The following is a 26,001-nucleotide window of genomic DNA, read 5'->3' as shown; positions in this document are numbered from 1 at the left end:
CAATTTTTAAAAATAGAGGTTTCTGGGGAGGTCTCATCAGGCCCAGAGATCCTGAATGGCTTATCCCAGGGGCCACCAAAGAGGGTTGGCAGCCATTAGGTCCCCTGACACTGAGGCCCATAGAAAGGTCCCTCAGCTTGTCTGCTGACTGGAGGCTGAGGGGCCACCCAACTCCATTATCCTATGAGGGTCTTGCTGAGAAAAAGGGAGCCAGGCTGCAGAAGGTCGCCCTGGGAGGGCAGGTTACACTGGGAAGGCGGGTCACACTGGGGAGGCAGCACTACTTACCTCCAGACTTAGCTGCCTCATCCAAGCCCCAGGCGGCTCCACCCTCCCCTGCGCAGCCTCAGGTACCCTGACTCACATCCTGCCGCCAAGCCCAATTGTCCTCCTTCCCAGACATCACCCTAGAGGGTCAGATCAGAAATCTGGGGTGCCTCCTGGGCTGGCTGGACTCCAAAGAGCCAAGGGAAAGAAGATGCAGAGGCAGGAAAATGTGAACAGAGGGAAGGTGCCTTGGGTGAGGGCGGAGCCTGTCATGGCCCCGCCCACTGCTAGCTACCCAGCCAGGCACCCTCTTCCCCATCCCACTGGCACATCCAGGTTATGGCAAGGCCAACTGGCCACACCCCATCATCCTTTGCTGCCTAGCCTAGGCAGGGGACGGGCCTTTGGCACAGACCCCTAACAAACAGGAAGTGTCCCTCTCTCCTCCTACTGCCAGGCCACCCTCCCCTTCCTCCAAGAAGCCAGCTGACACAAAGCAGATTCCAGGGGGGTTGCATCCCAGCTTTATTCTCCTGTCTCACATCCCAGCTAAGGCTCAGGCATCAGCCCAGGCCACAGTCCCCAGGGAGTGGGCCCTGGTGCGTCTGCACCGTGGAGGGGGCTCTCTTGCCCATTCTTGCCAGCCTCCTGAAACTGGGGTATCCCCCAGAGACCGTCGTCTCAGTGATGGCCGTATGGCAGGCCCTGAGGCCCGGCCAGGGGCCACACATGGGGACCAGCCATCCCCCCTGTCCACAGGCTTGTCCCAGCTCCATTCCAGAGCCCCCGTGTGGGTGGTGGAGGACCTGAAGGTCCAGTCCTCTTTGTCCAAGCTCTCCCTTTGGGCACCAGGGCTCCCCAAGCACTTGAGCTGCCTGCGGCTGTAATAGGTGCTCCGCTGGCAAGAGGGTTGGACTCCCAAGGGTCTTGTCCCCATAGTGTCACTGGCTGAGGGAAGGGGTGAGGGGACGTTTCTCCAGGTCTTCATGGCCTAGAGGGAAAAAACTCAGCTCAGGCTCAGCTCCCCACGACTCCCAGCATCCAAGGCGGCTCCCAGGGCCGGGCACCACTACCCACCCTCTGCTCCTCAGGCCTACCTCTCACTACTGCATCTACCAGTCCTTGAACACACCAAGCTCTCCCCTAAACTCTCACTCCAAGCCTCTGTTCCAATTTGACCTCTTCTATGAGATCTACCTACCCCAGCACCCTCATGAAACTCCAACCTGCTTACTGGGCTCTAAAGGCTCATCCTAGCTACTTGGGAGACGGAGACTAGAAGGATTGCGGTTCAAAGCCAGCCTGAGCAAACATGTTCATAGACATCCTTCTCAACTAATAGCTGGGTATGGTGCTGCATGCCTGTCATCCTAGCTATATGGGAACTGAAATCAGGAGAAGAGAGGTTCCAGGCCCAGGCATTCAAGTCTGAAAGACTTATCTCCATGGAAGATGCTGGACATGGTAGTGCATGTCTGTCATGCCAGCTACAATAGAGAGCTTCGAAGGTGGATCAATCCAGGTGTGCATGTGGGCAGGAAGTAAGACCCTATCTCAAAAATAGCCAGTGCAAAGCCAGGTGCTGGTAGCTCACCCTATAATCCTAGCTACTCAGGAGGCTGAGATCTGAGGATCTTGGTTCAAGTCTGCCTGGGCAGGAACGCCTGTAAGACTTTTTTTTTTTTTGGCAGTAATGGGGCCTGAACTTTGGACCTGAGTGCTGTCCCTCAGCTCTTCAGCTCAAGACTAGTGCTCTACCACTTGAGCCACAGCACCACTTCCAGTTTTTTCTGCTTATGTGGTGCTGAGGAATGGAACCCAGGGCCTCATGCATGCAAGGCAAGCACTCTACAACTGAGCCACCTTCCCAGCCCCTCTGTGAGACTCTTATCTCCAATTAACCACCAGAAAACCAGAAATGGCGCTGTGGCTCAAGGGTAGAGCACTTGCCTTGAGCTGACAAGCTCAGGGACAATGCCCAGGCCCAGAATTCAAGACCTACAACTGACAGCAAAAAAAAAAAAAAAAGCCAGTGCAGCTGGCTCAGTGGTAGAGTGCTTGCCTAGAATGCATGAAGCCCTGGGTTCAATTCCCCAGTACCACATAAACAGAAAAAGCTGGAAGTGGTGCTGTGGTTCAAGTGGTAGAGCATTAGCCTTGAGCAAAAGAAGCTCAGTGACAGCGTCCAAGCCCTGAGTTCAAGCCCCAGGACTGGCAAAAATAAATAAATATGCCCAGTGCAAAAAAAAAGTCTAGAGGGACTCAAAGGTAGAATGCTTGCCTAGCAAGTGAGAAACTCTGAATTCAAACCCCAGCACCATCAAAATACGAAAGGGTCCAACTTGCTCACCAGTACTCCTGACCCTCCCCCTGCTCTGCTTTCTTTCCTGGGCATCCACACCCCCAGCAGGAGTGGCTGAGCTGCAAAGGCACCAGCAGCCGCTCCACACCCGACCCAAACTGTGTTTGCCTGGGAAATGCCAGAGGGACTTAAAAAGTCAAGCGCCAGTACCCACTGATTATGTAAAACGGCACTTGTTTAGGCAAACTGAGTTAAATATGTTATTCATTCATGTTATTCATATCGTTTTACTTTTTTTTTTTTTTGGTTCTGGGGCTTGAACTCTGGGCCTGGGCATTGTCCCTGAACTCTTCAGCTCAAGGTGAATGCTCTACCACTTGAGTCACAGCACCACTTCTAGTTTTCTGGTGGTTTATTGAAGATAAGAGTCTCATGGCCTTTCCTGCCTGGGCTGACTTTGAACAGTGATCCTCAGATCTCAGCCTCCTGAGTAGCCAGGTGCAAGCTACCAGCACCCAGCTAGACAATTATTTTTTTCTTTTTCTTTTATTTTTTTGGTTGGTTGTGGGGCCTGAACTCTGTGCCTGGGCGCTGTCCCTCAGCTCTTCAGCTCAAAGCTAGCACTCTACTATTTAAGCCACAGTGCTACTTCCTGCTTTTTCTGTTTATGTGGTGCTGAGGAATCGAACCCAGGGCCTCATGCCTGAGAAGCATGCACTCTACCACTGAGCCACCTTCCCAGCCCTACACAATTATTTTTATGCATAGTATTTTCTGTCTGCCCCTCCCATACTAGAATGCTCCCTGCTAGTTCCCCAATAGCGCATCCACTGGCATTTGGTTAAGAAAGTGGTCAGGTAAGAGGATGGAGCCCTGGGTAGGGTGGATGGCTCACTCCTTCCTTCCCCACACCTCTACTCACCTTCTCGGTTTCCATCTGCTTCTTGTTCCGGGAGGGTCTCAATGGAGCCGTCCCATTCCACACCAGAGCCTGGGGAGCACAAAGTGGCTGCTGGGCTGGGAACCAGAATAGGGGTGGATGGGGCTCGCAGGGCCATGAATCACAGAATGCCTCTCCCCCAAGGCTGGGGGACAGACAGGAGCAAGAGCCTCATCCCTCACCTTTGCCATGGGCACTGGGCGCCCCCAGGGGGCCTGGCCTTCTCTGTCGGAACCGCTGGCGCGGGGTGTCCCCTGGGCTGAATGACTCTGAGTTTCTCCCCACAGGGAAGCGGGAGCTGAGTTTCCTCCGCTGCCTGCCTGCCAGCGTCTCCTCTCGCAGGCAAAGGGAGCTCTGGGCCCGGCGCATGGGGGCTGGAGACGGGGACCCTAAGGGAGGCAACGCAGGGAGGGGTGAGCTGAGCAGAGAGGCCTGTGGGTGAAGCTGCCTAGAGCAGGAAGAGAGGCACAGAGCGGAGCAGGGGAAGGGCCAGGGCCGTCTCGGGAAGCTGGACCTGGGCTGGTTCACTGTGGGATCTTGAGCCTTCCCACCCCTCCCTGGGCCTCAGTTTCCTCCTCTGCCATCTAGGAGCCATGTAGGATAAATGGCTTCTCCCTAAAGTACTCTGTCCCTCGGAGGTGGACTATGGGACCCTGCAGGGCAAAGAGCCACGGAAGTGGGGACACAGGGAGAAGGGACGGACAGGCCAAGCAGAGCAGTAGGCATGGGGGGAAGGGAGGAGGGCTGAACACACTGGGTGGGGGCCTCCTGAATACCTGAACCCCCAGACCCACCTGTCCCATCTGCCTCCCTGCCCAGGGGGAGCTCCGTCTCCAGGGGTCCCCCCAGGCTCTCAGTGCTGCCAGCCCCATCAGCCCCCAGCCGTGGCCCCCCGGGGAGGACTCCCTCCCTCCGGGCCCGCATCAGCCTCTTCACCTTGTCTGCCAGCCAGCTGCCCTTCCTGGGAGCAAGAGGGCACAAGAAGGGTAAGGTGGGAGGAAGGAGGGGGAGGGGAGGAAGGTAATGTTAGGGACAGCAAGGACCAGGCCAACCCTCACTGGGGCCTGCACCCAATCTGGGCCAGGGGTTGGAGGGCTGGGCAGGGCAGGGCTGGGCAGGGCAGGGCGGGTATTAGCAGGATCCTGGCTCGGGGGAGGGAGGGAATCCTCACTTGGTGCGGGGCAGAGGCCCAGGCTCCAGTACACGATATTGGTCCATGATCTTTTCTACCAACTTCTGTTTCTCCCGGCGAAGGGCATTAAGCTGATCCCTGCGGGGGAGGGGGTGGGCGGGCATGAGGCCTTGGGGAGATACAAGTGGAAGGAGATATACCCCAATGCCACCTGGAGCTTTGTCCATTTGGGGGAGAGGGGTTGTTTGTTTGTTTTTTGCCAGCCCTGGGGCTTGAACTCTGTCAGGGCCTGAGCACTGTCCTGAGCTTCTTTTGCTCAAGGCTAGTGCTCTGCCACTTGAGCCACACGCCACTTCCAGCTTTTTCTGTGTATGTGGTCCTGAGGACTCGAGCCCAGGGCTTCATGCACGTGAGGCAAGCACTCTACCACTAAGCCACATCCCCAGCCCTCACTGCTTTTTCTAGCACCTCCCAGAGGCTCTCCAGGGCCCTGCCCAGCGGCTCACAGGTACTGGCGCTGCTCACGGTGGAGGTTGTCCCTGCTCTCCAGGCTGCGCTCCAACAGCTCCCTGTTCTCCCGGCTCAGGGCCTGCACCTCAGCCAGCAGCTGCCGATTCTCCTCTTCCTGTGCGCTCCGCAGCTGGGTCAGCAGCTGGGGATGTTCGTCAGGACAGGGTGAGACTAGCTTGGGGGCATCCTGGCCTGCTTCAGTTGTCACACACACACACACACACACACACTCCATACCTCGCACTGTGTGGTCAGGCGGCAGGCGCTCAGGTCCAGCTGCTGGTTGGAATCACGCAGCTTCTGGCTCTGCATCTCCAGCTGGGACCGCTCCAGCTCCAGCCGGGCCAGGCGGCCCCGCAGCTCCCCACGTTCTCCCTGCAGCTCCCCTCGCTCTCGAGACAACTCTGCCAGCAGCATCTGAGCTCTTTGGAAGCAAGGCGGGCTGCTCGGGAGGCCCAGAAGCAAAGCAGGACCCACAGGGACAAACAACCCACTTTCCGGAAGGATGGGTGGGATCAGCGTGAAGGCCCGGGCGAGACGGCGCGTGCGCACACACCGGCTGCTCACCTGTCGTGTTCGCTCTGCAGCCTCCGCAGCTCCTCCTCCAGGCCCCGCTGCCGATGCCCATCCTGCATCAGCCGTTCCCGCTCTGCCAGTAGAGCCATCTCCTGTGCCTCCACGTTGGCCCGCTGGGCTTGCAGCTGCTCGTGTCTAAGTGGACAAGATCCTGAGACCCTGCCGGAGCCTGGGGCCAAGGCGATTAGGTGCAGGACTGTGGGGACCCAAGTATAAGCCCCACCCCCCTTCTCGGGCAAAACCACTGGGCACAATGGCATGTCAGATGCCACCACTCCCAACAGGTGAACCTAACCTAGAAGCTGGGGAGACTAGATCTCCCCCCCCCCCGCCCCCACACACACCAGGGCACAACAGCAGCAGGGTGACATGGAGCAGAGGTGGAGATCCCAAGGCACCCACAGGCTTCCAGGAGAGGAGCCCGCTGAGGAAACTCACCGGCCCTGCAGCTCCCGGTGAGCCAGCTCCAGGGCACGCATATTGGCCTTGAGGTCTCGGTGCCGCACCAGCAACCCCTCCAGCTCGGTCTCTTGCCGCCGCTGCAGCTGGACCAGGGCCTCGTGGTCCCGCAGCAGAGACTGCTGCTGCCCTCGGGTTTCCTCGTGGGCTTGCCGTGCAGCCCGCACCTCCTCCTCCAGCACCCCCAGCTTCCGGTGCAGCTCCTGGCCCTGTATCTCCATCATCGACTTCTCAGCCTAGGGCAAAGGAGGGAGCATGAATGCAGAGAGAGAGGACTAACACCGGACTACTGCAGTGAGACTCCAGACGGAGTCTCAGATCCAGGGAAATAAGGGACCTGGGTTGAAGGCTGAGGTCAAAAAGATAGCTAGGGCTGGGAAGGTGGCTCAGTGGTAGAGTGCTTGCCTTGCATGCTCGAGGCCCTGGGTTCGATTCCTCAGCACCACATAAGCAGAAAAAGAAAGCCAGAAGTGGTGCTGTGGCTCAAGTGGTAGAGTGCTAGCCTTGAGCTGAGAGTCAGCACCTAGGCCCAGAAAGCTGCAGCCAGGTGTCAGTGGCTCACGCTTGTAATCCTAGCTACTCAAGAGGCTGAGATCTGAGGATCGTGATTCAAAGCCAGGCTGAGCAAGACAGTCCGTGAGACTCTTTTTTTTTTTTTTTTAATAAGTTTTTATTGTGAGAATACTGTTACATGAGCAAGGTAATGAGTACTATGAAACTCTGATCTCTAATAAGCCACCAGAAAACTGTAAGTGGCACTGTGGCTCAAGTGGTAGAGCACTAGCCTTGAGCTGAAGAGCTCAGGGACAGTGCCCAGGTCCAGAGTTCAAGCCCCATGACTGACAAAAAAAAAAAAGCTGCAGGTAGGTGTGAGTGGCTCACGCCAGTAATCCTAGCTATTCCAGAGGTTGAAATCTGAGGATCTCAGTTTAAAGACAGCCCAGGCAGGAAAGTCCATGAGACTCTTATACCCAATTAACCAGCAAAAAGATGAATGTGGAGGTATGGCTCAAGTGGTAAAGTGACAGCCTTGAACAAAATAGCTTAGGAACAGCGTGCAGATCCTGAGTCCACGCCCCAGTACTGCCACAGAAAGAGACAGACAGACAGACAGACGGAGAGTATAGCATGGAGGCAGAGGGGCTAGCACAGGGCAGGTAAAGGGCAGGCTGAGGAAGAGGTTAAGGACAAAGAGACAAAGGCAAGAGAGAGGCCTTATGGGAGCTCTGTGGCACCAGACCATGCAGGGGCCCAGCACAGGGATGGACTAAAGGAGGCTGGAGTTGAGAGCACAGGAGAGGTGAAGACTACAGGAGGGCTGGGACGGCCAGGCCGGGGAGGCGCAGATGCGGCAGCTGGAGCAGGGCGGGATGGCGGGGCTTCGAGGGCAAGGACAAGGGAACTGGGAACGAGAGAGGGGCAGCTGGCAGGGGAGGCAGGGGAGAGGCAGCGGAGAGGGAGGAGGGCAGAGGGAGGACAGCACCTACCTGCAGGCGGTTGCTGAACTCGTGGGCCCGCTGACTCTGGAGCAGCAGCTCCTGCGCCCGGCCCTGAAGGCTCCCCAGCTGCCCCTCCAGGAGCTGCAGCTGCCCCTGCAGAGCGGCCTTCTCGGCCACCAGGGTCGCGTTCTGCCGGAAAGCAGGGTTAGCAGTGGCCATGTGGCTGCCCCCCAGCCCCGGCCCCGTGTCCCGCACAGTGTCACTCACACTGCGCTCCACCTCCACCAGCCGCACAGAAGTCTTCTTCTCGAGGTGCTCCTCAGGCCCCCGTCCTGCAGGGCCCTGACGAAGCTGCAAAAACAGGTGCAGAGGGTCATGCAGGGCGGCGGCAGGGCTTGAGGAGGGTACAGGAGCCCCCTCCTTCAGCAGGGCATCCGAAACAGTGAGTGACAATGGCGCTGATGGCTGTGTTGCTGGAAGTTGGGGAGCACCAGCCACAGAGGCAGAGCAGTCACCCCAAGAACAAGGTTTCCTTTCTTTCTTTTTTTTTTTTGTGCCAGTCCTGGGGCTTGAACTCAGGGCCTAGGCACTGTCATTGAGTTTCTTTTGAGCAAGGCTGGCTCTTCACCACTTGAGTCACAGCACAACTTCCAGCTTTTTCTGAATAGTTTATTGTAGATAAGAGTTTCACAGCCTTTCCTGCCTAGGCTGGTTCAAATTGTGATCCTCAGATCTCAGCCTCCTGAGTAGCTAGTATTACAGGCATGAGCCACCTAAGCTAGAGAACCAGCATCAAAAAAGAAAGAAAGGCCGAGCACCGGTGGCTCACGCCTGTAATCCTAGATAGGAAGCTGAGATCTGAGGTCACGGTTCAAAGCCAGCCTGGGCAGAAAAGTCCATGAGGCTCTTATCTCCAATAAACCACCAGCAAGCCGGAAGTGATGCTGTGGCTCAAGAGGTAGAGCACTAGCCTTGAGCTGAAGAGCTGAGGGACAGCGTTCAGATCCAGAGTTCAAGCCCAACCATCAACCAACAAAAAAAAAGGGAAGGAAAAAAGGAAGGAAAAGAAGGAGAGGAAGGAAGGGAGGAAGGGAGGAAGGAAGGGAGGAAGGAAAGAAAAAGAAGAAAGAAAGGAAGGAAGGAAGGAAAGAAGGGAAGGAAGGAAGAAAGGAAAAAAGAAAGAAAGAAAGCTGGGCATTGGTGGCTCACGCCTATAATCCTAGCTACTCAGGTGGCTGAAATCTAAGAATTGTGGTTCAAAGCCAGCCTGGGCAAGAAAACCATGAGACTCGTATCTCTGGTAAACCACCAAAAAGCCAAAAGTGGCGCCGTGGCTGAAGTGGTAGAGCACTAGCCTTGAATAAAACAAACAAAAAAGCTCAGAGACAGCATCCAGACCCTGAGGTCAATCCTCAGGATTGGCACAAAAAGAATGAGAGAAAAAGCCGGGCGCCAGTAGCTCACACCTGTACAATCCTAGCTACTCAGTAGGCTGAGATTTGAGGATTGCTGTTCAAAGCCAGCCCAGGCAAGAAAGTCCATGAAACTCTTTTTTTTTTTTTTTTTTTAATTATTTTTTTGATGGCATATCGCCTAGTTACCAGAACGTGGGATGGCCGGAGGATTAAGTAGGAACCACCTCCATGAAACTCTTATCTCCAATTAACCACCAGAAAACCAGAAGTGGTGCTGTGGCTCAAGTGGTAGAGCACTCACCTTGAGCTGAAGAGCTGAGGGGACAGCACCCAGGCCCAGAGTTCAAGCCCCATGACCAACAAATAAATAAATAAATAAGACAGACACAGAGACAGAGCACAGGCAGTACTGGAGGCCCACTCAGGAGGCTAGTAAGAGGTAGGTTCCACATCAGACTCAGGAGCAGCCTTACCTGGTGCAGCTCTTCTTCCAGCTGCAGGGCCCGGGCCTTCAGGTCCATCAGTGCTTCCTCCTTGCTGGTTGCTGCGGCATGCAGCTCGGCTTCCAGCTGCCGCTCCAGGCCTCTGTATCTGTCAGGAAAAGCCTTGGTACCCAGCCCACCTCCCGGCCCCGGTCTGTTCCTGGGCGTCCCCTCACCTCTGGTTCTGGCACTCCTGTTCTCGAAGAAACTCCTGGCGCTCCAAGGCTGCCTGTTCCAGCTCCCGCTGCAGATGCTCCAGCCGGGCCCCCAGCTCCTGGCCCCGCACCACGGCCTTCTCCAGTTCCTGAGGACAAGCAGGGCAGGCTCAGACCATGGATGATCCATCACCCTCCTTTAGACTGAGGCTGGCATGGATCCTCTGGCTTCCTGTCCTGGAGCCACCATCCTTGACAAATACATCTAACCCTTTGAGTCTCCACTCCATCTACACCATGAGAGCAAAGCCTGGCTGTCTTGCAGGGTCCGTGTGGGGTTGTTTGGCAGGAGACCTGCTCTGGGCACGTGGCATCACCTCTTTGAGCCCATAGTTCCGCAGGTGCTCCGAGGAGATGGGGAGCCGAGCCCTTCGGGGTGCCACTCTGGCCATGTAGGGATAGTGGAGGCACTGGGCCCAGAGAGCACCCCTCCCACAGGGGCAGGTAGAACAGGAACTTGGGGATCACATCACAGGGCTAACCACAGGGAGGCAGGGGAGTTCAGGCAAGGACTTTTGGCTTTTGGCGGTTGGGCCACACCATTTCAGGAGAGAAGCAGGAGGCCCATTCTGGCTTATAGGCCCCAGAAACAGCCAGGCTAAACCATTTTGATACACCATGGGGGGGGGGAAATGGGATGAAGCCACAGGAAGGATGGTCCTGACCAGCCAACTGCCATATCCTGCCTCTGAAAATGAAGCCCCAAGCTGCTGTGGCTGCTGAGCAATCCTCCTTCAGCCCAACAACCCACCTGGCCTTACCCTGGGCCCTGTACTTCCCAACACCTGTGGTCATGGTCTCTGGTTGGAAAAACTACAAGTCCCACAAGGCATTGCAATTGGACTGGCCACTAGGGCCTTGGCTCTGCTGTGGGTAGAAAAAGGGGTACCACACAGGAAGGTGGGTGCCCGGACCCCACTCGGACCCCGCTCTGCCCTCCGCGGTCCCTGGTTATGCATGCCTTGTCAGGGCCGCTCCACCCAGTCAGGAAAGCCTCTGTACCTACATAGGATGACCCTAGAGTCCCTGGTTTTCTGCCCTGCCTGGCCAACCTGCTCCTCCTGAGCCATACCCAGCAAGTACCAAGATCTCCTCCAGCCAGGAAATCTCACAAAATTCCCTTTGTCCTCACCTTCTCCAGCCTCTTCCGGCAGCCAGCCCCACCCTCACCCTCACCTCCCACCTACGGGCTTTCCCTGTCTCACTAAGTGCATACCAAGGCCAGGTGCTGCCCCAATCCCTGACTGATCCAATAAGATCCAGCACCCATGGCTCATACCCATAATTCCAGCTATTCAGGAAGCTGAGATCTGAGGATCATTGTTAGAAGCCAGCCCAGGCAAGAAAGTCCCTGAGACTTTTATCTCCAACAAACTACTCAGCAAAAGCCTCAAGTGGCACTGTGGCTCAAGTGGTAAAGTACTAGCCTTGAGCAAAAAGCAGCTCTGGGATCAGCAACCAGGCCCAGTGTTCAAGCCTCAGGACCCGCAAAGTGAGTAAGTAAATAAATAAATAAATCTGTGAGACTCATCGTTAATTAACCACCAAAAGCCAGAAGTAGAGGCCTGGCTCAAGTGGTAGAGCCATAGCCTTGAGCAAATAAGCAAAGGGAAAACACCCAGGTGCTGAGTTTCAAATCCCCACACAAAACCAACAAACAAAATAAATCAATCTCTGTGTGCTATCTGAAAACTGAGACACAACTGGACACTGCCCAAGCCTGAATATCCAACACCCTCATGTGCAGACCACGCACAGGGCACTGGCCCCACTCCCTTCCATTACCCCTGCCATCCGCCTCTTCCCCCCTCAGTGGGGACTGATTACTGGGGAACCACATGAATAAAGCTCTTACTCTCCTCTTAGCTTGGAAGGGTTTAGGCCCTGACCAGCAGGAGCCTTGTTTCATTCATTCTCATCCTTATCTCATACACCTTTAACTCCTGTCTGGGCCGAACCTTCTCCTGCTTCCTCTAGGAAGCCTTCCCTGGTGTGTCCCACTGGAATCGTGAATGCTGTTTGTACTCCTTGGCTCCCTACACCACCCTGTCTCTACCTGGCCCAGGAGAACAATGGGCTGTCTGCCTAGTCACAGGTGTGTCCACAGGACCTGGCACCATAGACATGCCCATAAACCCATAAAATGTGGAATGAATGAATACAAGTGTTGCCAGGTATTCTGTTCATCCCTGACCTCATCCCAGCAGCCCCAGCACAGCCACTGTCCCCGGACAGCCCACCTGGAGTGGCTTTCTCTGCCTGGGGATGGAGTACCAGCCTTCTACAAGCTGGCCCCTCCTCTACCCCTCCTGGGCCCTGGGCATCTCTAATGCCTTAAAGTGTTTGTCATTCATCCCCTAGCAAAATCTTGTTCATTTCTTCTTTTCCTTCTCCTCTTCCTCTTCCTCCTCCACTTCCTCCTCCTCCTCCTCTTCTTCCTTCTCCTCCTTCTTTGCCTGTCCTAGGGCTTGAACTTAGGGCCTGGGCACTGTCCCTGAGCCTCTCTGTGCTCAGGGCTAGCACTCTACCACTTGAGCTACACAAGCCAACTTCTGGCTTTTTCTGTCTAGGTGGTACTGAGGAATTGAACCAGGGTTTCATGGGTGCTAGGCAAGCACTCTACCACTAAGCCACATGCCGGGCCCCATAACCATTTTTTTAAAATCACTAACATGCCTTTGAAGCTCTTTCCGCCCCACCCCCCCAGTCTCCTGAAAGGCCATGAAAGCCTAGAGGAAAAGCATCTCTACTTCCTCAGAGGGGGGACCACCACAGCCAGAGAGTCATGATTACACTGGACAGTCCAAGCCCCTCCTAGAACCAACCCCAGCCAGCAGCATGGGCTATGTCCAAGAAAGGCAGGGAAAGACTTGCCTTTCTATCATCTCGACCAGCTCAGGCTAGGTACTCCGTAGATAGTGATAAAATGCACAACCCCATACCCCAGTTTCCCAGCCCTGGATGTGAGCCCCAACATACCTCTTTAAGGGCCTGCTTCTCCTGACGCTCCCTTTCAGCCTCCTCCAGGTGGCCTTGGCACTCCATCTCCAACGCCTGCATCCTCTGCTCCGAGGCCTCTACTTGGGCCCGCAGCCTGGACCCCTCCCGCTCCCACTGCCTCCGCTCTCGGCCTGCTGCTGCCAGGGCCTCTGCCAGGGCCTCACGCTCACGAGACACAGCCTCCAGCTCCCGGCCAGCTGCCTCCACTGCCTCCCGAAGCCGGGCCTGCTCCTGGGCCTGGGCCTCTGCCTCCTGGTGGGCCTCGGCTTCCGCCCTCTGTGCTTGAGCCAGCTCCTCAGAGAGACGCTCAGCCTCCATGCCTCGGGCCTCCAGCCTTCGGGCTTGGGCTTCCAATTCAGCTCCAAGGACTGAAACTTGTCTCCTCAGCTTCATCACCTCCTCCCTGAGGGCCTCCAGCTCGGGGACACCATCAGCCAGGGTCTCCCCCGGGGGCGGCCCCTCCCAGGCCTGGGCATCCAGGGCCCCTTCCAACTTCAGCTGTGGCTTTTGAGGTGCTGTTTCCCCAGCCATCCCCTCCAACCTCTGTTCGAGGCCTCTGGCCGCTGCCTGGCACTTGGATGGGTCCAGTGTCTGCTCCTCCAGCAATACCTGAAGGCTGAGCTCTGACGATCCAGGCTTGTGTTCAGGGCCCTCTTGTCTCAGGACCTGGGTATTGGGCACCGATTCCCCCTGGGGGGCCTCTCTGTCCCCAGTCTCTCCTAGCACCTGCTGCACCTCAATTATGATCGCTGTACCTCGAGGTGAGGCCACAAAAGTGGGGCTCTGGGGTGAGGCTCTGACATCCGCCTTCTCCAAGGACTCCTGTGTCTCCCCAGTAGATTCTGACTTTTGGGGAGTGACATCTGAGGTCTGGACAGCCAGGGGGATCTCTTGGACGGGCCTCTCTGTCACCTCCTGGTCTGCATCAAATGCCTGGGGACACTCAGATGACCCCTTAAGAGCTGAATCTGATGTGGAGTGAGCCATGTCCAGGACCTGGGTGCCTTCACTGCCAGCCTGGCAAACCAAGCCCTTTGTGCCAGGGCCCAAGGCCTGGGGAAGCCTGGGAGCCATTTGGAGCACAGGAAGCACTGAGTCTTCACTCTGCTCCTCCAGCAGGGGGCACTGCAGACATATGAAAGGGACAGTCAGGCCCAGAGAGTGCATCTAGAGTCAAGGCAGGTGGAGGTGCGGAGGATGACTCACCTGGCTCTGGGGCTGCCTCTTCAGCACCTGCAGCAGGCTTCGAAGCTCCTGGTTCTCCCTTTCCACCATCCGCAGCCGCCCAGCCTCTGCTTCCCTCACCTCATCCTGCAGGGAGGGTCCAACTCCAGGCAGGGGTGCTGGTGGCAGGGTGAGCCTAGGTTAGAATGCTACTCACATAACCTGGCTCCTCTTTGTGCGTGTATAAGCCAGTACTGGGACTTGAACTTAGGGCCTGAATGTTATCCCTGAGCTTTGTGCTCAAGGCTAGTGCTCAAGCACTTGAGCCACAGCTCTACTTCTTCTGGCTTCTTGGTTGTTTATTGGAGCTAAGTCTCATGGACTTTCCTGCCCAGGCTGGCTTTGAATCCTGATCCTCAGATCTCAGCCTCCTGAGTAGCTAGGATTACAGGTGTGAGCCACCAGTGCCCAGCAACTCTTGGCTTTTTGGTGGTTAACTGAAGTCTTACCCAGGCTGTCTTTGAACTGTGATCCTCAGATCTCAGCTAGAGTTACAGGGGTGAGACACCAGCACTCTCCTCTAGATCATGCTGGAGAGATTGGGAAAGGGGTGAAGACTAAAGCCCTCCTCCAGTCTGGGGCTGTTCCCATCTGGGACACTCCCATCCCAGGGTTCCATTTACCCTCCACAGGGGAGCCAGGAGGTGGCTCCAGGCTCCTCCGAAGCTCCAGCTCCAGTTCCACGTTCTCCTCCACCAGCTGGTCCACCTGATGCCTGAGAGAGCCCAGCTCCTGGGGGGAGGGGGAAGAGCAGCAGGGTCAGCCCTCCCCACCATTGTAGGGCCAAGTCAGAGTGCAGGCCCAGCATCTCTGGAGGGCACCAATAGGAGAGGTCACTTGAGATTTGGGGGGTGAGGGAAGGACAGGATCTTTCAGGCGGCCTCACCGCGTGGGCCTCGCCCAGCCGGGTGCGCAGCAGCAGGTTCTCGCGCTGGGTCTCGTGGAGCCGCGCGGAGCGCTCCCGGGCGGCCTCCAGCTGCTCCTCCAGAAGCGCTTTGGAGGCCTCCAAGGCCCCTGAGAGCGCCCGCTCCTCCTGGCGGGACAGCAGGGGGAATGGGTGGCGTGATGCGACCTTCATGTGCGTCAGGGCCTTGGGGGATCCCAAACCTTTGCTCCAGACCCGACCATTGCCTTCCCTCCATCTCTCCCCTCCACCGGCCCAACTTCCTAAAGCAGGGTGCCTCCAAGTACCCCGCCCGGTAACCTGCCTCCGCCCTCCAGCACAGCCCCCTCCCCTTCCCTCGGGACCGCCTTTCTAGGCTCCCGGGGTCTGGTCCGACCCACCTCCTTACCACTTGGCCCCGCCCTTCTCTCGGGACCTCCCTCACTTCGCCCCCATCTGTCACTTCCATCGGTCCATCCTTCAAAGCGCCTGCCCCACCACCACCTCCCTACGTGGATTCCCATATATTTCTCCTTCGGTGATTGCTCCCGTTACAAAGCCTGATCCTTGACCCTTTCTAGGCCGAGAACGCTCCCGCACGGCTCGCCCCCAGACCATACCCACTGCGTGGCCTGCCCCCAGACCGCGCCCATAGTGCCCCGCCCCCAGAGAGCCCGCCCCGACCACGCCCCCATAGAGAGCACCGCCCCGACCACGCCCATATTGCGGCTCGTCCAGACCACGCCCACCGAGAGTCCCGCTCCGGAATACCTCACCCTCCTACAGACCCTCAGAGACCACGCCCACATAGAGGCCCGCCCCCAGAATGCCCCTCCCGACCACGCCCACAGAGGGGGGCTCGCCCCAGGACACGCCCCATGTTCCCCCCACCTGGTCCCCCAGAGCACCCTGCCCCTCCCCACGCTCCTGCCACGCCCCCGATCGCCCCGCCCCGCCTCGCGCCCACCTCCAGCCGGCCCCGGCAGGCCTCGGCCTCCTGCAGCCGCTCGCGACAGCGCCGCAGCTCCTCCTGCAGGCGGGGCAGGCGTCCCGCCCGCTCCCGCAGCGCCTCTGCCTCCTCGCGGTACAGCTCGGCACGCTTGGCCGGTCCCGACAGCGCCTGGGCCTGGGCCAGACGCGGACCCAAGGGATTAGAGACTGGAAGGAGCACCGGGCCTGGGGCGAGGGGAGGCCGCGGCGGGAGCCCCTGAGCGCACCTCCTGGCGGAGCTTTCGAATTTCCGCCTCCAAGCCCTGCACCTCCGCCTGCGAGTCCAGCAGCAGCTCCGCCTTCTCTTCCCTGGACCGACAGAGCGAAGGAGGCTTCTGCGAGCTGCAACCCCCAGGCTTGAAGGGCCTGACCTCTCTTACCCCCAACCAGGGCTGGGGTCCACATCCTACCCTCATCTTCTCCTTTCCCACCCATGTTTCCTTCCCATCCCACGAGCACTCACAGCTCCTGCCGCAGGCGCCGCACCTGGGCCTTGGCATTGGCCAGCTGCAGCGCCAGGTGGTGCGAGGCACCGTCCCCCCCGGGAGCCCTCACGGGGGCCTCGGCCGGCAAGGGGGGCTGCTCCTGCTCCAGCAGCAGTTCCGCCAGCCGCTGTGGGACACAAAGGGTCAAGGGTCGGCGGTCACCATCCCATGCCTCTCTGCATAGCCCCCCTACCACCCCCACAAGAGGAATTTGGGTTGTGATAGCATGACAGTCAAGGCTCCAGACCCCAGCCACACCTTCCTCCCTTCCTCTCCCCCACACATCCGGGTCCGTGATGTCTCCACTGTCCCCTACCTGGGCCCCCAGGTCACGCTCCCGGACCAGCCTGGACAGTGTCCCCGTGAGGCTCCGGAACATCGTCTCCAGCTCTGAGGCCTCCAGCTCCCCAGGGTCGGGTCCAGCCAGTGACAGAACCACACCTGCCCCGGGCTGGGTCACCTGAGGCCAAGGGGAACAGTTCAGCTGAAGGGTGGCCAGGATGTCCCCTGTGGCAGTGCCAGTCCCCGGGATGTTCACATGCCCCGGTACCTCCTGGATGGTGGAAGCCAGCTCGCTCTGCACCTCGAGGCTGAGACCCTGGATGTGACGGATGAAGAGTTCCCGGTGCTCACACTGTGGGGGACAGGAGTTGGGAGGCCGGCACAGGGACCCTCCTGCTCACCAAAGCCCCGCCCTCCCTTGCCCTCCCCTCCCCTCCCTCCTCACCTGCACCGATGCCCCCAACAGCAGCCGAAGAATGCCTTCCAGCTCTTCCATGGCCTCCTCTGCAGAACACAAGGCACAGAAGGGTCAAGGGGCGGTCGGAGGGGGTGCAGGCGTAGAAGCCAGAGAGCTGCTGGGGGACAGCACCTGAGAGGGGATCAAACCCCAACGTCTGGAAATCGGGGGGTGACGACAGGATCAACAGCTGCAGCTCCTCCTGGAGTAGGGGACAGGGAGGTGGAAGCCGACGTCCCGCAGGGGGTTCCCCCTCCCCCCACATACCCTCCGAGCTTCTTACCTGGTAGAAGTCTCTCAGCCGGCCCCACAGGTGCTTCAGGTTACAGACCCGCCAGGCTACTGGGCCATCATGGCCCCTGACTATCCGAGGTCCCCCTCGGGAACCGGGGACGCTGCAGGCACAGGCGGCCATGGGTGAGAGGTGGGCTTGAGGAACCATTTTCTCCCACCACTCCCAGGCTCCGCCCATCACCCACAGGCTCCTCCCATCAATCTGAGGCTCCGCCCATCACTCCCAGATCCTCCCATCACCCCAGGCTCCGCCTGTTACCCACAGGCTCCTCCCATCACTCCCAGGCTCCGCCCATCACTCCCAGATCCTCCCATCACTCCCAGGCTCCTCCCATCATCCACAGGCTCCTCCCATCACTCCCAGGCTCCACCCACCACTCCCAGATCCTCCCATCACTCCCAGGCTCCGCCCATTACTCCCAGATCCTCCCACCACTCCCAGGCTCCACCCATCACTCCCAGATCCTCCCATCACTCCCAGGCTCCACCCATTACTCCCAGATCCTCCCACCACTCCCAGGCTCCGCCCATCACCCACAGGCTCCTCCCATAATCTGAGGCTCCGCCCATCACTCCCAGATCCTCCCATCACCCCAGGCTCCGCCTGTTACCCACAGGCTCCTCCCATCACTCCCAGGCTCCGCCCATCACTCCCAGATCCTCCCATCACTCCCAGGCTCCGCCCACCACCCCCAGGCTCTGCCCATCACTCCCAGACTGCACATCACTCCCAGGTCCCGCCCATCATTCCCAGGCTCCTCCCATCACCCACAGGCTCTTCTCATCACCCCAGGCTCCTCCCATCACCCACAGGCTCCTCCCATCACCATCGGGCCTCTCCCTTCCCATCCTAGGGCGGCAGCCATGGCCGGTGATGCCTCTTACACGAGGTCCAGCACCCGAAGGAGCAGGGCCCCATCGCTGAGCCGCAGGAACCTCTTCTCCTCGGACAGGGGTCTCTCTTCTTCCTCCTCCTCTTCCCTGCTCCCTGTTGGCTCCTCCACCTCCCCCACCAATCCAGCCAGTCCCAGCGCCTGCGGGGGACAGACAGGAGTCTGCTAGACCCGCTGAGTGCGCGCCCTGCATCCTCCTCATCTGGGGGTGAGGCAGATCCACAGCTGCAGCTCCTCCTCACCAGGCCCCCTCCCACAAAGTCCTGGGCCGCCTTCCACTCCGCCGGCCCGCCGGACTCCTCCACCCACAGATCGCCCACCCCAGTCCTGCCCCTCCCTGCCCCCCACCCCGCCCCTCACCCAGGTGGCCAGGCTCCGGCTCAGGAAGTCTCTGAGTCTGGGCCCCTGGCCCCCCTCCATGGCAGGGGCCGGGTGTAGTCTCGCTGTGGCAGCTACACCTGCCAGGAGAGGAAGAGGAAGTCCCCGGCGGGGGCATCCCGGCCCAGCCACAGACACCCTATGTAGCTTCCGCCTTCCGGGTTCCTCAGGGCCAGGCGCCCCCAGAGTCCTGCCTTGGCCCCTCCAGACACCCACATCTTCCCAGGGGCTCAGGCAGGGCTGTCCGGGAGGCAGGGGCCCAGCTCATCCTGCTCCTAGCTCAGTGGACAATGATGGGGGGGAGGGTTCTGGCAAAGGGGCTCTGGCTAGCTGTGGAGTATAGATGCCCACAGGTGCATCTTCTGATTTGGGAAGTTTCTTTCACTAGCTCCTCCCCCCTCCCCCCTTTTATTAGTAGTGGTACTGGGATTTGAACTCAGGTTCTTGTGTTTGCGAGTCAGGGAAAGCTACCACTAGAGCCATAACCCTCACCCCCTGGTAGTTCCTGGTTTTATCTAAACACCCCCACGTTCAGCCCGATGCAGACTCTGCCTCCCTAGCTCCACACCAGAACCTCAAGGGCTGGAAGCATGCATGGCTCCTCATTGAGGGCTTAGCTAGCAAGCTCAAGGCCCTGAGTTCAAATCCAAGTACCACTATACTAGGTGCTTTGAAGGGGAGTGGATGTAACCTTGGCAGGATGGCCAGGATTAGGCATCCCAGAGGATGGCAAGAGATCCGGGGTGACTCAGTTCAGTACCCTATAGAGGAAGGCAATAGGGAAGGCTTTTCCAGGCAGGGAGAACAGAGTGTCCAATGGCTCTGAGACAACCAGGACCATTTTATTCTAGGCCGCCTTGTTTACTGTAATGACCATCTCTAAAGTCAGGGTACCAGGTACAGTGCCCACTGGGCCAGCACATGGCCACACCTCACAAGCTCCCGCATCAGATCCTGAAGAGAGTTTTGCCCACTGCTTGGAACATTTTTTTGGGGGGAGAGAGGGTCGGTTGTGGGGCCTGAATGCTGTCCCTCACCTCTTCAGCTCAAGGCTAGTGTTCTACCACTTGAGCCACAGTGCCACTTTCAGACTTTTCTGCTTATGTGGTGCTAAGGAATCGAACCCAGAGCCTCATGCATGCAAGGGAGCCACCTTCCCAGCCTGGAACATTCTAAATCAAGACTCAAATGATGGCAGCTGCTAGGGAGGCGGGCCAGGCTTGTCAGCCACGCTTGCCGCAGCTCTACACACGCACCAGGCTGGCTGAGAGGCTGTTTCATGGAACAGCTGAAGGATGCTGCACTTTCAGACATTCTCCTTGTCAGACACCATGACTCTCAGACCCAGACTCAACAGCAGAAGCTGGCCTCTCAAAGGGAGATTTTGTGAACAGGGTAACCAATTGATGTTGCTTCTCTTCCCCTTTTTTACATGGGAATCGCAATTATGTATGATGGGAACTACATCTAAATCAAACGGAGCTCTTCTGGGAAATCAAAAAGCAAAACTGTGGCAAGGGAAGAGCCTTGGGGGCGCAGTTAACTGGAGAAATTGGTGGTTGTTGTTGTTTCCTTAGTGGCATCTTTTACGATTGATGATATCTTAAGAGTTGATGAAATATGGGGTGATAATAGCTTCCCAGGAGCCAGACGTGGTTCTAAAGACTTTATACTTATTAACTTATTTGTTTGGTAAGATTAAAAATGATGGATTACTCCTCAAGTTACAGAGGAAGAAACTGGAGGCACAGAGAGGTTAAGAAACTTGCCGAAAGCCACATAGCTAACAAGTGGTAGAAAGAAGGCAGCCGGGAAATGGGTGAAAAGAGCAAGGTTAGTCCAGAAGCATATCCAGGTGTTGACTCCCAGAAGACAGCTGGAAATGGAATGCGGTCTCATGAGAGATCAGCCAGGTGTGACCCACCACGAAGCCCTGTCTGCCTCACATCCTCCAGAGGCTGCGGCCTGGGAATTCCTCTTGCCCCCCCTTCCCTCTTGCTGGCCCTGCAGCCAGGCGTGATGACTGCGGTTCACCTCTCTCAGGGCCCAGGGAGGCCCCGGCCTTGCTCAATATCTGAGTCACACCCTTCCTCAGGCCTCAAGGCAGGGGCCCGTGTCCGGATTGCTCTCACATCCGTCAGTTGGACAAGCCTGGCTGCACCTCCATCTGTCCTCAGCGGGCCAGGGGGGCGGGGCTGCTCAGCTGACTCTGTGAATTGGACTTTAAATGTTTGCTTTAATACTGACACCAGAGCTTGAACTCAGAGCCACTCACTCTCACTTGACTTCCATGCCCCACTTGAGTCACACAGACCTCTAGTCTGGTATTTTTGCTGGTTCCTTGTAGATAAGTGCCCTAAGGGCTTTTACCCCACAGGCTAGCCTTGAACCTGGGTCTTCTGAGCCACTAAAATAATAGCTGTGAGACACTAGCACCCAGCTTTAAACGCTCTGTGTGTGTGTGTGTGTGTGTGTGTGTGTGTGTGTGTGTGTGTGTGTGTGTACTGGGACTTAAACTCAGGGCAAAGCCTGGACACCTCCTTTAGCTCTTCTGCTCAAGACTGGTACTCTACTACTTGAGCCATAGCTCCACTTCCAAGTTTTGCTCGTTAATTGAAGGTAAGAAGCTCTTTCCTGCCTGGGCTAACTTTGAATGAAGATTCTCAGATCTCAGCCACCTGAGTGGCTAGGATTACAGATGTGAGCCAACAGCGCCTGGCTTTCAACATTTTCTGAGCACTGGTGGCTCATACCTATTATCATAGCTACTTTGGAAGCTGAGATCTGAGGATCACAGTTCGAAGCCAGTCTGAGCAGGAAAGTCTATGAGACCTTTATCTTCAATTAATTAACAAAAAGCTACACGTAGAGCTGTGTTTCAAGTAGTAGAGTGCCAGCCTTGAGCAAAAAAGCTCAGGGACAATGCCTAGGCCTTGAGTTCAAGCTCCAGGACCCGAGTTAAAAGAAGGAGGGAAAGAAAGGATAGGCTAGGAAAAGAAAGGGTCCATAAACGTGCAGAGAGTAACTGCTATGTCCCACCCTCTCTCTTGGCCTCTGAGGCCACCACTGGTCCAGTTCTTTTTTTTTTTTTTTGTGGGGGGGGGGTCCGGTCGTGGGGCCTGAACTCTGGGCCTGGGCACTGTCCCTCAGCTCTTCAGCTCAAGGCTAGCGCTCTACCACTTGAGCCACAGCGCCACTTCCAGCTTTTTTTCTTTTTACTTATGTGGTGCTGAGGAATCGGACCCAGGGCCTCAGGCATGCAAGGCAAGCGCTCTACCACTGAGCCACCTTCCCAGCCCCCACTGGTCCATTTCTTGTGTCCTTTCCTGAGGTCCTGATGAGCCTGTAGCAAGCCAGCACAGCCACGCATGCTCTGTACCTTCCTTGTTTCACTGGGTATTTTGCAATCTTTTTTTTTTTCAGTACTAGTGCTAGAAGCCAAGTCCCTCCTTATGTTCAGCACATACCTCAATCCTCAGACCTTAGCCTCCTCAGTAACTAGGATTACAGAGATTACAGACGTGAGCAACTGGTGCCTGGCCATCTCTGGCACTTTTAAGAGGGCTTAGTGACCTCTGCTGTCCAGCAGGGGGACCCAGGAGATGGCTGGAAAGCAGGGATGACATACAAATGGACAGCATGGTCAGTGAGCCGCCTCCTCCCTCAGCCCCGCTTCATCTGTCTAGGAAAGGCGGGGTGGGACCCCATCTCCCAGTTCTCTTTGAGTTTTAAGTTTCTAGATAGCTCAAGTCCCACCCCACCCCCCAAGACCAGAAGCAGGGGGGCCTAGGCGCTGAAGGCAGGTGGGGTCCAGTGACAATTCTGAGCGAACCACAGCTGAGTCACAGAGATGCCCAGCGCAGCTCCAAAGCCCACCCAGCAGCCCAGCAGCCTGGCCGGGACACAGTTCTTATGTCACCATCACCCTGGATCTCATCTTCCCTCCCTCCCCCTTCGCTACCCACTCCAGCTTGGCCCTCTGCCCTGGGCCTTCGCGTATGCTGCTCCCCATCCTGAGATACCTCCCGCCCCTCCATATTCTGTTTCTTGGTTTCTGTGTGTGTGTGTGTGTGTGTGTGTGTGTGTGTGTATCTCCCCCTTTCCTTTCTGTCTCCCTCTCCTTCTCCTTCTCCCTCTCTCTCTATGCCTGGATAACACCATGAGCCTTAATCTCAAATTTCCTACATTGGGAGCTGGAAATTTTCCTCTCTTGTTCTATTTTTCCCATTTTAATACTATTATACCAAAAAAAGATCCTTGCTAAAACATTACACACACACACACACACTAAAGGCAGGCCCAGGTAAACTCACACCTGTAATCCTAGCTCCTTGGGAGGCTGAGATCTGAGGATCATAGTTCAAAGCCAGCCTGGATAGAAAAGTCCCTGAGAAGGGCTGGGAAGGTGGCTCAGTGGTAGAGCGCTTGCCTTGCATGCCTGAGGCCCTGGGTTCGATTGCTCAGCACCACAAAAGCAAAAAGAAAAAAGCCGGAGGTGGCGCTGTGGCTCAAGTGGTAGAGTGCTAGCCTTGAGCTGAAGAGCTGAGGGACAGCGCTCAGGCCCAGAGTTCAGGCCCCATGACTGGAAAAATAAAAAAAGAAAAAAAAAATCTCTGAGAGCGGGGCGCTGGTGGCTCACGCCTGTAATCCTAGCTACTCAGGAGGCTGAGATCTGAGGATCGCGGTTCAAAGCCAGCCCGGGCAGGAGAGACCGTGAGACTCCTATCTCCAATAAACCACCAGAAAACCGGAAGTGGCGCTGTAGCTCAAGTGGTAGAGCACTTGCCTTGAACTGAAGAGCTGAGGGACAGTGCCCAGGCCCAGAGTTCAAGCCCCAGACTGACAAAAAAAAAAAAAAAGGAAGAAAAGTTCCTGAGACTTTTTCTTTCCATTGTAGGGCCTGACCTCTGGGCACTGTCCCTCAGTTCTTCAGCTCAAGGCTAACACTCTACCACTTGAGTCACAGTGCCACTTCTGGCTTTTTCTGCTTATATGTGCTGAGGAATTGAACCCAGAGCTTCATGTATGTAAGGCAAGCACTCTACCACTAAGCCACCTTCCCAGTCCCATCCCTGAGACTTTTATTTTTTTGGGGGGGGATTGTCATGGGGTTTGAACTCTGGGCTTGGGCGCTGTCCCTCAGCTCTTCAGCTCAAGAGCACCAACCTTGAGTGGAAAGGCTAAGAAACTCCGGCCAGGCCATAAATTCAATCCCCAGGATCAGCATAGTTAGGTAAATAGTCAGGTGGGTGGATAGCTAGCTAGCTAGCTAGCTAGATAGATAGACAGACAGACAGACGTCAGCCTTAGCCCTGCCCCACCCTGGCCTGCCGGTTCCTTTTGGTGACAGCTCTGCATCTTGGGCCCATTGGTGCCACCTTCTCACTAGGGAGGGAGCCATGACTAGTCCCTGCAAGGTGCAGAGCTGAATCCACAGCCACCACCACAGCGCCTGAGTTCGCCGACACTCGCCTGTGTTAGGCTCTATTTAAGCTCTGCACCTGTATTACTCCCTTCACCTCCCCCTGAAGCTGGAAAACAGATGTCATCTCCTGTGTATAGTGAAGAAACTGATGCACAGAGAGGGCAAGTCGCTTGGTTAAAGGTCACACAGCCAAGAAACCGTAAAGCTAAGATACCAAAGAGAATCCTTTTTTTTGTTGTTGTTATTGTTTTGCTTATTCATTGTATTTACTTATTTAGAAACAGGATCTTAGGACATAGCCCGTCTGGACTCACCCTTGCTGTGTAACACAAGCTAGCCTTGCATTCATGATCCTCTTGCTTCAATCTTCCAAGAACGGGGATTACAGGCCTTCATCGACACGCCTGGTTTACAGGAATGTTTTCAAAAGAAAATGAAGCTCAGTACTGGTCTAGTAGTACACACCTGGAGTCCCAGCTACTCACAAGGCTAAGGCAAGAGGGCGTGAGCCCAGGAGTTCATTCAAGAGTAGCTTGGCAACATAGCAGAATAGCAGAACCAGAGTGGGGAGGGGGTGGGTGCGGGGAGGTGGGGGGGGAGGGGGCACAGGTAAAAAGCTCAAGGGAGAAAGATGGGGGGAGGGGGCAGCTGAGGTAAACCTGATCTCCAGCTCCTGAGCTGCAATCTCAGATCCCCTCGGCCCCCTCGGCCCCCTCGGCCCCCATGTCTCCTTGCTGTCTGTGAGGAGAGTGAAACTGGATGCCAGCCTCACCCAGCCAGGGCCCAGGGGCCAGCTGCCAGCCACCTCATAATTAAAGACGCACACATTAAAGATGGTGCCAAGGTGCCATTAAAGACCCATTAAGCAGAAGGGGCGAGAGGTGGACGCGCCGTGGGAAGAGAACCCAAACTCACCGCAGTGGCGGAACTTCCAGACAGCCGTACAAACAGCCGTGCCCTTGGGCCCAGCACTGGACCTGGCAAACCTGCCCTGAGTGCCACATCACAGAGGAAACTTCCAGAAGCTGCCCCTCACCAGGTGCTGCCCACACTGCGTGTCCACTGAGGGAACTCAGCGGGGCCTGGCCTGTGGACCACTGTGCCCTGCCCACTCCCCATCTTCCTCTCCTTTCCCCCTTCCCATTGGCTGTTCCCAACCTCTGCACACGCTTCCACCTGGCTGCCTGTGGGTGCACTGTGTAGCAGACAGCCGCCCGGAGCAGAGGCCTAGGAGGCCTCGGCCATCCGTCCCTGTTGGCCTGGGCGGAGGGGGAGGGGTGCACAGGGGTGAGCCCCAAGCATCGTGTGTCTTCTGCAACCACCAACACCACGACAGATGCTCGCAGCTTTGCGCGGGGCTCTGTGTTGGAAGAAGTTACTGACCCAGAATCCATCTTTTTGTTTTGGTGGTGGAATCGGGATTTGAACTCAAGGCCTCATTCTTGCTCCACTTGCTTGTCTGGCTAACATCAGGAGCCATGCCTCCAGTCTACCTTTTTTCTTTCTTTCTTTCTTTCTTTGTTTGACTGGGGCTTGAACTCAGGGCCTGGGCACTGTCCCTGAGCTTCTTTAGCTCAAAGCTAGCACTCTACCACTTGAACCACAGCTCCACTTCTAACTTTTTCTGTGTATGTGGTACTGAGGAATGGGACCCAGGGCTTCATGCACACTAGGCAAGCAGAAAGCCACCTTCCCAGCCCTAGCTTTTTTTTTTTTTTTTTTTGGTCAGTCATAGGGCCTGAACTCTGGGCCTGGGCGCTGTCCCTCAACTCTTCAGCTAAAGGCTAGCGCTCTACCACTTGAGCCTCAGACCCCCCACTTCCGGCTTTTTCTGCTCATGTGCTGCTGAGGGCCTCATGCTTGCAAGGCAAGCACTCTACCACTGAGCCACCTTCCCAGACCCCAAGCCCTAGCTTTTTTAAAAATAATTTTCTACTGTTGTTACAAAGGTGC

The 26,001-nt window shown here is 56.8% G+C and overlaps 1 protein-coding gene across 3 annotated transcripts; it reads right to left on the bottom strand.

Moving 5' to 3' along the window:
* Positions 1 to 777: 777 nt before the first annotated feature.
* On the bottom strand, positions 778 to 18,693 carry Ccdc88b (coiled-coil domain containing 88B). Of its 3 annotated transcripts, none has more exons than XM_042676523.1 (27): positions 18,606 to 18,693; positions 18,238 to 18,386; positions 17,342 to 17,453; positions 17,191 to 17,260; positions 17,047 to 17,105; positions 16,870 to 16,953; positions 16,636 to 16,779; positions 16,298 to 16,446; positions 16,062 to 16,143; positions 15,812 to 15,970; positions 14,848 to 14,994; positions 14,585 to 14,693; positions 13,944 to 14,080; positions 12,717 to 13,862; positions 9,699 to 9,826; positions 9,514 to 9,631; positions 7,893 to 7,976; positions 7,674 to 7,814; positions 6,166 to 6,422; positions 5,719 to 5,862; positions 5,389 to 5,575; positions 5,148 to 5,293; positions 4,681 to 4,779; positions 4,446 to 4,470; positions 3,692 to 3,898; positions 3,492 to 3,560; positions 778 to 1,258 (listed from the first exon to the last, which is right to left on the bottom strand). In XM_042676523.1, the coding sequence occupies exons 1-27, from the start codon at positions 18,663 to 18,665 to the stop codon at positions 824 to 826; spliced, it is 4,647 nt and encodes a 1,548-aa protein (XP_042532457.1). In that variant the 5' UTR covers positions 18,666 to 18,693; the 3' UTR covers positions 778 to 823. The 3 variants fall into 3 exon arrangements, with proteins under 3 accessions (XP_042532457.1, XP_042532458.1, XP_042532459.1); XM_042676524.1 differs by having other exon boundaries at positions 1,116 to 1,258; positions 4,304 to 4,470; XM_042676525.1 differs by lacking the exon at positions 4,446 to 4,470 and having other exon boundaries at positions 1,172 to 1,258.
* Between the last annotated feature and the right edge of the window lie 7,308 nt (positions 18,694 to 26,001).

Source organism: Dipodomys spectabilis, unplaced genomic scaffold (genome assembly GCF_019054845.1).
Source record: "Dipodomys spectabilis isolate Male_0828 unplaced genomic scaffold, ASM1905484v1 ptg000030l, whole genome shotgun sequence".
Classification (NCBI taxonomy): domain Eukaryota; kingdom Metazoa; phylum Chordata; class Mammalia; order Rodentia; family Heteromyidae; genus Dipodomys; species Dipodomys spectabilis.
The sequence above is the reverse complement of the archived record's forward strand: the minus strand, read 5'-3'. Positions and strand labels throughout refer to the sequence as shown.